Source organism: Balaenoptera acutorostrata, chromosome 19, assembly GCF_949987535.1.
Source record: "Balaenoptera acutorostrata chromosome 19, mBalAcu1.1, whole genome shotgun sequence".
Taxonomy (NCBI): domain Eukaryota; kingdom Metazoa; phylum Chordata; class Mammalia; order Artiodactyla; family Balaenopteridae; genus Balaenoptera; species Balaenoptera acutorostrata.
In genome coordinates, this window is record NC_080082.1 from 66,755,685 (window position 1) to 66,767,460 (window position 11,776).

At 53.9% G+C, this 11,776-nt stretch overlaps 1 protein-coding gene across 1 annotated transcript in view; it reads left to right on the top strand.

Annotated features, from left to right (window-relative positions):
• Positions 1 to 11,342, top strand: part of LOC130705719 (zinc finger protein 135-like) — a 36,051-nt gene extending 24,709 nt beyond the window's left edge. The window contains 1 exon segment of the mRNA XM_057534274.1: positions 9,369 to 11,342. Coding sequence (XP_057390257.1) covers positions 9,369 to 10,403 — 1,035 coding nt within the window. The 3' untranslated portion in view covers positions 10,404 to 11,342.
• The last annotated feature ends 434 nt before the right edge of the window (positions 11,343 to 11,776 follow it).

The window sequence follows — 11,776 nt, forward strand, 5'->3', positions numbered from 1 at the left end:
GAGGTATCAAGGCAAGTGCCGCAAGACATCAGTGATGTGAAGCTGGGCTTGGTGGAGAGGGCAGGGCTGGAGGGTGGGAAGCAAGAGCTGCCAGAGAGAAAGCCTTTGGTGGTGCAAAAAGGGAGAAGGTCATGGGCAGAGTTGACAATCTGGATGAACTGACTAGGCTCAGTAATTGCCTGGTGTGCAAACGGGGCTCAGTGCAGATGTGGTTTATTGTTGTGATTATTGGGGGTGGGCATCATGGGGCTGTGCCTTTGACAAAAGAAGTGGGACAGCAGAAGGCGGAAGACCACAAAGAAGGCCAAGAAGACCCAAAGAAATGAAGGCCACCAGTGCCACCCACAGGCCAAAGCCCAGCACTTGATGGGTGAGATGGGTCTTTGTTGGGGAAAGTGAAGGATTCCCTGGATTAGGGTGCCCATGGTGTGCCTACCAGTGGTCAGGAAATGCAAAGGGACCATTTACATAAAATATCCAGAACAAACAAATCCCCAGAGCCAGGAGGCAGATTGGTGGTGTCAGGGGCTGGGGGCAGGGGGAATAGGGAGTGACTGCTAATGGGCATGGGGTTTCTTCTGGGGGTGATAAAAGTGTTCTGGAACTAGATAGTGGTGATGGTTGCACAGCCTTGTAAAGATACTGAAAACCACTGAATTGTACACCTTAGAAGGGTGAACTGAAGGTATGTGAATTACAGCTCCAAAAAAATGGTAAAAATTTTTAAAGGGGAAAGAAAATGGAAAGAGGACCAGGTAAAGAGGCACTGTGACCACATGGTTGCAGTGGGCCACACACATTACATACATGATACACACCTTCCCACAGCATCCACACCCCTCACACCCCCTCAACACCTCACTTCCTCACACACCCCACACCTCTCACTTCACACCCCCCTCACCTCCTCACATGCCCCTCACCTCCTCACACCCCCCTCACAGCTCTCACCTCCTCACACCCCCCCACCTCCTCACACACCCCTCACACCTCTCACCTCCTCACACACCCCTCACCTCCTCACACACACCCCTCACTTCCTCACACACCCCACACCTCTCACTTCACACCCCCCTCACCTCCTCACATGCCCCTCACACCTCCTCACACACCCCTCACACCTCCTCACACCCCCTCACGTCCTCACACCCCTCTCACCTCCTCACACCCCTCTCACCTCCTCACACGCCCCCCTCACCTCCTCACACGCCCCCCTCACCTCCTCACACACCTCTCACCTCCTCACACGCCCCCCTCACCTCCTCACACGCCCCCCTCACCTCCTCACACCCCCCCACCTCCTCACACATCCCCCTCACCTCCTCACACCCCCCCACCTCCTCACACACCTCTCACCTCCTCACACACCCGTCACACCTCTCACCTCCTCACACACCCCTCACCTCCTCACACACCCCTTACACCTCTCACCCCCCACGCACCATGCACGGTTCCGCCTCCCGCACACCCTCCGGCCAGATCATCCACACACCGCCACCACTGCCCCACAAAGTCACGGCCGCTGTCCCCACGGCCCACGCACCCTGCCGGACTATAACTCCCGGCGTGCCCCCCAGGCTGCTGGGGTGGCCGACGCGGCGCCTTCTGGGAATTGTAGTCCAGGCGGGCGGGCAGTCGCACGAGCCGGGGCGCCTGAACGCGGCGCGTTCTGGGAGCTGTGGTCCCGGCTGGCGCGCGGACTCCTCACTCCAGCGCCGCCGCGTCGCCTCCCGGAAGCGTCCGCCCGCGCGCCAGCGGGTGAGGTGGGTCTGGGTGGGGTCCCCCGGGTGGGGTCCCCCCCCGGATTGCCGGAGAGAAACTGCGGGAAAGCCCGAAGCGGCGAACGCCTGCGGTGGTCTAAGCGAGATGTGTGGGACCGACACGCGCGGATGGGGAGCGAGGGAGGGGCTGACCCCGAGCCGCGCGTGGACCGACAGACGGACAGACCGAGTGTGGAACTCTGTTCCAGTGCGGGACCGGCTGACTGACCAGTTGTGTGTGTGTGTGTGTCTGGTTGTGTTTCTGTGTCTGACTCGTTTTGGTGTGTTTCTGACAAGCTGGGAGCGTGTGGTCGGCTGATAGGATGTCTGACTGACCCGATCAAGTGTGCGACTGACAACGAAGTTGAGATTTTGTCGGAGGGTTGTGTGTTGTTGTGCGTGAGAGGGTGTGTCTGTGACTGACTGATTTCAGGTGTAACCGAGAGTCTGTGTATGTGAGTGGCTGAGACAGTGACTGATGATTATGAATGACTGGCGGTGCTGTGAGCTCCTGTGTTTATTGGGCTGACTGTGAGTGACGCTGAGAAAGTTTGGGCGCAGGGGTATATTTTGGGATGTGACTGACAGACTATGCCCGAGGTAGGGTGTATGCATGTAACTACGTGATTGTCTGGGATTTGTCAGGGGGACTATATTTGGATGATTTGCGGGGAGTTTACCAAGTATGTGACAGAGAATTTGTCTGCGGCTGAAATTATGTGACCTGCAGTCACCCAGCTGGGTTGACGTCCACTCGCACCTTCTGTGGGCTTAAGCCTGGCAGGGCCTGTGGAGTCGTCAGAGTGGGCATCTACTGCATGTCTGCTGTGTGCCAGGCCTGCTGTCAGGTCGGGTACGGTAAGGAGCAAGAAATGGAAGAACTGCTCTCCTAAGCTGGTTAAGCAGTGGACAGGGGACCTCGACCTGATGTGAGGTCAGCACGTTGGGGGTGAGCTGAGCATGGTTCATGCCCCTGTGTCTCAGAGACTGTCCTCAGGGATTTTCCAGAACAGCAGTTTCAGGGGTACGAAAGGGAGCTTGGAAACTGTCGCTGTACTTATTGTCAGTCCTGCCACCCCCGTTCCCCCTCCTCTGAACAGTGATTCCCTGCCTCAGACTCCGCCTCTCCTGGTGCCTCCGTTTTCTCAGCACCTGTCCACTGCGCACTTGCTATAGGCGCTGCAGCTCCAGCATGCCCAGGCTCTCTGGGGAAACAGGGTTAGAGCACAGAGCTGGGGGAGAGTGACCCGGGGCACTCAGAAGGATACGTAGCCTGCTCCCAGGTGCTGGGACGGCTCTTGGAGAAGATGACAGCTCAAGTGGGGCCTGGAGGACTAGGAGGAATTGCTCAGGTGCAGAGAGGGATTTTAGGACGAGAGAGTAACAGGGACAGAGGAATTCAGGAATTGGGATAATGGCAAAGGCAAGGTTGCAAGAGGCCCAAGTAAGCTTTACAGTGGAGTTAGGGGCTAGAGCACAGCTTTGCCAGAAGTCACCAGCTGCCACTGAAAGGTTTCAGGATTGAGGTCTTGTTTTACTCGTGTTCACTTCTCCCTGTGCCCAAGGTCATGGCTCCAGTGCCAACAGTTGTTATCTGTTATTTTGAGTATTACATCCTCACAGGTGTAAAGTGATATCTCCTTGTGCTTTTGATTTGTAATTCTCTGGTAGCTGATGATGTCGATCATCTTTTCATGTGCTTGTTGGCCATTTGTATATCTTCTTTGGAGAAGTATCTAGTCAAATCCTTTGCCCATTCTTTAATTTGGGATTATTTGTCTTTTTATTATGGAGTTGTTCTAGATATAGGTCCCTTATCGGATATATGATTTGCAAATATTTTCTCCCATTCTGTGGGTTGCCTTTTCACCTTTTTTTTTTTTTTTTTTTGCCTTGTCACACAGCTTGCACGATCTTAGTTCCAACTCCTAACCACTGGACTGCCAGGGAATTCCTCTTTTCACCTTCTTGACGGTGTCCTGCAAATCACAAAGGTTTTTAATTTTGATGAAGTCTAGTTTATCTGTTTCCTCTTTTGTCACTTACCTAAGATGGCTTTGCATTATTTTTGAGTGTATGTGGAACACTGACCACAAAACCATACACTGGGTCACAAACCAAGTCTCAAACCAGCAAATATCAAAGGATTAAAATTGACCAAAGCACATTTTCTGAGCACAACAGAGTTAATGTGGAAATCAGTAATAAAAAGACTATCAGAAAACTCTGAATTGTTTGGAAATGAAGCAGCAGAGTTCTAAGTAGCCCATGGTTCAGGAAGAAACCAAAAGAGAAATTAGAAAATATTTTTAACTAAATGATAATGAAGATGCAAAACCAAACTTGTGGGTGTACAGCTAAAGGTATGTTTATAGGGAAATTATAGCCTGAAATACATGTATTAGAAAAGAAGAAAGGCTGAATGTCAGTTGTCTAAATATTCATCTCAGAAACTACAAAATAATTAGCAAATAAAGTAAGGGAATGCCCCTGTGGCTCCCAGGGGAGTGGGGTGTGTGTGAGATGGAAGACAGACCCACTCTGTGTGGGAGGAGCGTAGGCCTGAAGCAGACTGGCCATGGGGTCAGGCTACTGGGGTTTGTAGCTCAGCAACCGCCCTTCCTTTCACTATCTGGGAAACTTTGGGCAAATCTTTTTCTCCTGTCTGTTTTTATACCATATAATGAAAGAAAGCTCCCACCTCCTGAGTTTGTTGTGAGTTTTAAACGAGTTACTGTATGCAAGCATTTAGAAAGGTGCTCAGCACCAAATGGGCGCTGCCCTGATTGTTTTGATCATCTGTGACTCTGTGAGAGTGAGTCACATCTCACAGGCCCCAAGCCCGCATCTGCCCTACTCGGCAGCCACAAGGCAGGGCCCCAAGTTCACGGGATGACCAAGTTCTGATCTTCCTGCAGACCCAGTTCCAAGGCTCCAGCCATCCCATATCTCACTGGAGGTCTGCTGCCCGATGGCCATCCCCAGGAGCCTTGTGAGCCCGGTGCCCTGGGAACAGGATGACTTTCTGCGAGTGAAGGTCGAGGATGAGGAGGCCAGCTTCTCTCAGGTCCAGGAGTCTAACTTTGGCCACCCCTCCCACCCTGAGGCTGCCCGTCTGCGCTTCCGGCACTTCTGCTTCGAGGAGGCATCCAACCCACGTGAGGCCCTGGCCCGGCTCTGGGAGCCCTGCCGCCAGTGGCTGCGGCCCGAGGCGCGCTCCAAGGAGCAGGTGCTGGAGCTGCTGGTGCTGGAGCAGCTCCTGGGCGCACTGCCCCCCGAGATCCAGGCCCGCGTGCGGGCTCGGTGCCCCGAGAGTGGCGAGGAGGCTGTGGCGCTCGTGGAGGACCTGACCCAGGCACTGGACGAGAGAGGTGAGGGGGTGACAGGCAGGTGCCCACGGCACATGGGGCAAAGCCTGGACGGAATGTTGGGGGTGCAGGTTTACACTTGGGGGCACTCACCCAAACCCTCACACGCTGCGGTAAGCAGGTCTGTTTTGACGGCCAGTGACCAAAAGCCCAGCTCAAACTGACAGAAGCCAAGGAGGGAGGCTTCATGGCTGTGTATCAGGAGCTCAGGTGACGGCATCAGGATTCTCTCGTTCTCCTTTCTTTCTCAGTTGCGTTTTCCTACGTTAGGTTCATCTTTAAGTAGCTTCTGTCCGCAAGGGAGACACAGTTGGCCCAGCAATCTCATGCTTGTGTCTTATCAATGTAGAAACCTCATGGGGAGAACAGCGAAAGATCCCCGAGCTGAGCTTCACTGAGCTGAGCTTCACTGAGCTGGTCGGGGTCTTGTGCTTGTCTTTGACTGACCAAAGCCCCAGGGCCTGATGTGAGCAAGGGAAGTTCCCCAAAGGAAAACCAGGCTGCTGCTGCCAGATAAGGGGGCTGGATGCCTGGGGCTGGGGAGGGGGCAGAAACGCCCTGTGTCCCGATGCACCCCCTTGGAGCCCTCCCTATGCTGACCTCCAGCATCTGGGTGAGACAGACCTGCCCCAGGCCAGAGTGGGCACCATTGCTTAGAGACCCACTCAGATGTCGCAGCCCAGGGAGATCCGATGGGACACCAGGAGGACCCAGCCCCACCTGATGGGAGCGTTTGGTGGGGTGGCTGTGCCAGCAACCAGGGCGGAGGTCGTGGGCGGGGAGACCATGGAGTTTGGGCTCAGAAGAATCATCGAGGCTTGGTACGTCCAACCACTGCTCTGCCGCCTCCTGGCTGTGTGTTTCTTTCGTGCCTCATTTTCCCTGTCAGTAAAATGGGGATTGTAGTCCTAATACTTACCTCAGTGTCATCGAGAGGTGTGAACAAGGCAGTCTCTGCGGCCTGTGAAACGGTGCCTGCATGAATCAGACAGGTGGTAACTGGAGCTGTTCGGAAAATTTGTTCTGCTCCCTGAGAAACGAACCTTTCTGAAAGAGCTTGTCAGATGCGCTCCCTTGGCCCCATCAGCCATGCCGAGACATGGACGTCACAAGGACGGGGGAGGAGGGAGGGCGCGGCCCCATCCTTCTGTAGGGTCAAGAGAGTCTTCAGGGAAAATGCAAAACGGCACTGAAACAGCAAGAAAGAACCACACTCCAGGCAGAGGGAATGGTGAGAGGCAAAGGCCCCTGGGGTATGGTATGCACTGGTGCATTCTGGGAAGAGCAGGTGGTGCAGTGTTTCTGGAATAGGGGAAAAAAGGGTGGTCGGGACCCAGCATGTGGCTACGGAGGTTGAGGGACTTAGGGAACACCTGTGGGTCTAGAGGAGGAGGAGAGTCTAGAGCTGAAATCCCGACTTGGCCACTAGCTAACTGTGTGATCTTGTACGAGTTACTCAACCTCTCTGAATTAATCATGTGGTCTTGTACCAATTACTCAAGACCTCCCCTCAGCTGGGCCTCAAGTTTCCTTGCCTGAAACACAGTTGTCAAAGTGCCCCTTTCTGAGAGCAGAATGAAGCTGAAACGAGGCAATGGGAGTTACCCATTGCACTTGGAGCCGAGCACAGAACAAGAGCCTAACAGTGGCCAGCAGCCCTGGGAGGCAAGCAGAATAGCGTACCCCTCTTGCAGATGAGGAAACTGCGGCCCAAATGAGGTCAAGACTACCCAACCCTTGGAGCTGGCGAGCGGCAGAGCTGGGGCCCCATTGTGGACTTAACCAGCAGTTATTCCGGCCACCCCACCCCCCACTTCCTGGAATCTGTCCAGTAAACGATGTCCAGTCAGGCGTCCTAAGGTGCCCTGTGTACCCGTCAAGGGCAGGTCCGTTCAGGAATGCTTCTACCTCGTACACAAGCCAATCTCCAGCTGCCGCTCAGCCATGCTCTGCCTTCACAGCGCATTATACAGAGCAGGCCTCAGGCTTCCCGGGGGCTCAGGGAGGCCAGTTAGAGGCATCACCCACCCACCCACAGCAGCAGGTGTCTACTTGGGGTTCAGGGTGGAGTCTACTGCATTCTGGATTGATTCCCTCATTCAGCCGGTATTTACTGAGTATCTGCAGATGCATCCAGATCCAGGTGGCAGGGCCAGAGCTCAAGCCTGCCCAAGGGAGCAGGTGCATAGGCGCCTGGCGTGCTTGCTCTCTCACTCGCTCCCTCACTCTCTCTTTCAGATCCATTCAACCTCAGGGTTTTCCTCCTGACACTTGTGACAAAATCAGGAGCCTTAAAGAACGGAGAGTTTGCGGTGGGTGGTGTGAGGGGTGGATGGAAACATGTGATGCAGGGTTTTGTTTTTTTTTAATTGAAGTTTAGTTGATTTACAATGTTGTGTTAATTTCTGCTGTACAGCAAAGCGATTCAGTTATACATATGTATACATTCTTTTTTATATATATATAAATTTATTTATTTATTTTTTTTGGCTGCATTGGGTCTTCGTTGCTACGTGCGGGCTTTCTCTAGTTGTGGAGAGCAGGGGCTACTCTTCGTTGTGGTGTGCAGGCTTCTCATTGCAGTGGCTTCTCTTGTTGCGGAGCACAGGCTCTAGGCGCACGGGCTTCAGTAGTTGTGGCACGTGGGCTCAGTAGTTGTGGCTCGCGGGCTCTAAAGCGCAGGCTCAGTAGTTGTGGCACACGGGCTTAGTTGCTCCGCAGCATGTGGGATCTTCCTGGACCAGGGAGCAAACCCCTGCATTGGCAGGCGGATTCTTAACCACTGTGCCACCAGGGAAGTCCCATACATTCTTTTTAAAATTCTTTTCCATTATGGTTTATCCCAGGATATTGAATATAGTTCCCTGTGTTATGCAGTAGGACCTTGTTGTTTATCCATTCTATATATAATAGTTTGCATCTGCTAATGCCAAACTCCCAGTGATATCATATGGTATTTGTCGTTCTCTTTCTGACTTACTTCACTTAGTATGATAATCTCTAGGTGCATCCGTGTTGCTGCAAATGGCATTATTTCGTTCTTTTTTATGGCTGAGTAATATTCCATTGTATATATGTATCACATCTTCTTTATCCATTCATCTGTTAATGGACATTTAGGTTGCTTCCATGTCTTGTCTATTATGAATAGTGCTGCTATGAACATAAGGGTGCATGTATCTTTTTGAATTATAGTTTTGTCTGGATATATGCCCAGGAGTGGGATTACAGGATCATATGGCAACACTATTTTTAGTTTTTTGAAGAACCTCCACACTGTTTTCCATAGCGGCTGCACCAATTTACATTCCCACCAACAGTATAGGAGGGTTCCCTTTTCTCCACACCCTCTCCAGCATTTCTTAGTTGTAGACTTTTTGATGATGGCCATTCTGACTGGTGTGAGGTGATACCTCATTGTAATTTGGATTTACACTTCTCTAATAATTAGAGATGACGAGCATCTTTTCATGTGCCTATTGGCCATCTGTGTGTGTGACGCCGGTTTTGATGGTGTGGGAGGACAGCACTGTGCCCTTTTGTCATCCAAGACACCAAATGAGAAACTTTCCTTTGGAAATGGGGCCAGATATCAGGAGTGGCCCACATCTCCCCTTTCAGAGTGAGGCCAGGGCCCGACAGAGAGGGGAGGCCTGGTATGGAAAAAGTGGTGACACTGTGGTTCGGATTGTTGCAGGCTGGGTGCTGGGATCTGAGCTCTCAGAGGCAAGCTGTAAGCAGAGCAATTCGGACGAGTCAGAGCCGTCGGACAGGGCCACTGAAACCCTGGTAGGAGGGCTTTCCCCAGGACCCACCTTTGGTGATGCCCGCGAACCTGAGGGCAGCTCAGAGAGGCAGGCCGGACTCTCAGGGAAGATGTGGACAGAGTCTGTCACCCAAGAGATGGATTTCAGGAAAACTTCAGGGCCTCACAAGGGCGCCCTCGCAGACCAGCCCGGCTGTGAAGCTGGTGCTTTGGGGCACAGTCCCAACGTGTGGCCAGACTTCACCTCCCAAGAGAAGACTCCTTCCAGAGAGAAAGTGGATCCACTGGATGGTTATGGAGCCTCCAGGCACGTACTTGGGGAGGAAGCCCTCCAAGTGTGGTGAGTATTGGAAGACGTTCCGGAGCCCCTTGGCCCTGGAGGCCCACCAGAAGAGCCGTGCTCGGAAGATGCCCCACACCTGCAGTGAGTGTGGGAAAGCCTTCAGCCGGAGTGCACACCTGGCCCAGCACCAGGTGGTCCACACGGGGGCCAAGCCCCATGAATGCAAGGAGTGCAGCAAGACCTTCAGCCGCAGCACCCACCTGACCCAGCACCGGCGTGTGCACACGGGCGAGCGGGCCTACGCGTGCGAGGAGTGCGGCAAGGCCTTCAGCCGGCTCACCCACCTGACCCAGCACCAGAGGATCCACACCGGGGAGAAGCCCTATGCGTGCGAGAAGTGCGGCAAGACCTTCAGCCGCAGCACCCACCTGACCCAGCACCGGTGTGTGCACACGGGCGAGCGGCCCTACGCGTGCGAGGAGTGCGGCAAGGCCTTCAGCCGCAGCACCCACCTGACCCAGCACCTGCGTGTGCACACGGGCGAGTGGCCCTACGCGTGCGAGGAGTGCGGCAAGGCCTTCAGCCACAGCACCCACCTGACCCAGCACCGGTGTGTGCACACGGGCGAGCGGCCCTACGCGTGCGAGGAGTGCGGCAAGGCCTTCAGCCACAGCACCCACCTGACCCAGCACCTGCGTGTGCACACGGGCGAGCGGCCCTACGCGTGCGAGGAGTGCGGCAAGGCCTTCAGCCGCAGCACCCACCTGACCCAGCACCTGCGTGTGCACACGGGCGAGCGGCCCTACGCATGCGAGGAGTGCGGCAAACCCTTCAGCCAGAGCACCCACCTGACCCAGCACCTGTGCATGCACACAGGGGAGAAGCCCTACAGGTGCGACGCCTGCGGCTGAGCCTTCAGTGACTGCTCGGCTCTGATCCGGCACCTGAGGATCCACTCCGGAGAGAAGCCCTATCAGTGTCAGGTTTGTCCAAAGGCCTTTGCACAGAGCTCGTCCCTCATCGAGCACCAGAGGGTCCACACGGGGGAGAAGCCCTACAAGTGCAGCGACTGTGGGAAGGCCTTCGGCTGCATCTCAGCCCTCAGGGTTCACCTGCGGGTCCACATCACCGTCCTGCAGTGGCCGAGGAAGCCTCTCCACAGCGGCTCAGCATCGAAGAGAAACCTGAGTTCTGAAAGAGCTGGGAGGGACGGGGCGGGTGACTGATGAATCCTCCCCAAATGACCAGGTGCTAAAGGGCAAACTCTGGGGCTGTCCGGGAGCAACTCTTCATTCTGGAACCCAGGTGGAGGCCCCTGATGAACATAAAGCTATTCAGGTCAGCTGGCGAAGCTTCCAGAAGGCTCCTGCTGCCCTCCATACCCCACTCACGCCCATCTCAGAGAGAGGACAGCTGAGCTGAGGATGTGGATTGGTCCTCGGAGCCAAGGCAGTCAGGGTCAAGTTGCTCTCAGGACTCAGTGGTCCCTGGATGCTTGGGGCGGGGAGGCTCCAGCTTCACATTCCCACGTGGCGTCTCTTCTTGCCTGTTCCTCCCCCGCGTAGCCCAGGAGGGACACCTGCCCACGCCCACCTCTGTGCCTTCGCACGTGCTGTTTCCCTCCACCTGTTCACGTTGACTCCAAGGCCAGCTTGTGAGGCTGCCTTTTCCAGACCCTCAGCCTCTATCGCATTTTCCGTGTCCTGAGGGTATGGCTGGCCACTTGCCTGGCATCCGTTTCTACCCCCCTCTCCTTCCACATCCCACCATCAGCCGGCCCTGTTGCTCTTGCTTACAACCACCTCTGCTCCATCTTCTCCACCACTGTTTCCTTATGCGAGCCCACATCACCTGTCACCTGGATTCCAGCAGGGGTCTCCTTCCTGACCCCTCCCTGCTTTCATCACACACACATGCACACACCACACACGTCACAGACCACACGTCTACACGCACCACACACATAATACATGCACCACACACGTAATACGCACACCACACACACACCCACACCACACATAATACACCACACCACACATAATACACCACACACATAATACACACACCACACACACAATACACACACCACACATAATACACACACCACACACATCACAGACCATACATCTACACACACCACACACATAATACACACACCACACACATAATACACCACACATAATACACACACCACACACATAATACACACACCACACATAATACACACACCACACATAATACACCACACACATAATACACACACCACACACGTAATACACCACACCACACATAATACACACACCACACACATAATACACACACCACACACATAATACACACACCACACATAATACACACACCACACACATAATACACACACCACACATAATACACACACCACACACATCACAGACCATACATCTACACACACCACACACATAATACACACACCACACACATAATACACCACACCACACATAATACACATACCACACATAATACACACACCACACACATAATACACACACCACACATAATACACACACCACACATAATACACCACACACATAATACACACACCACACACACAATACACCAC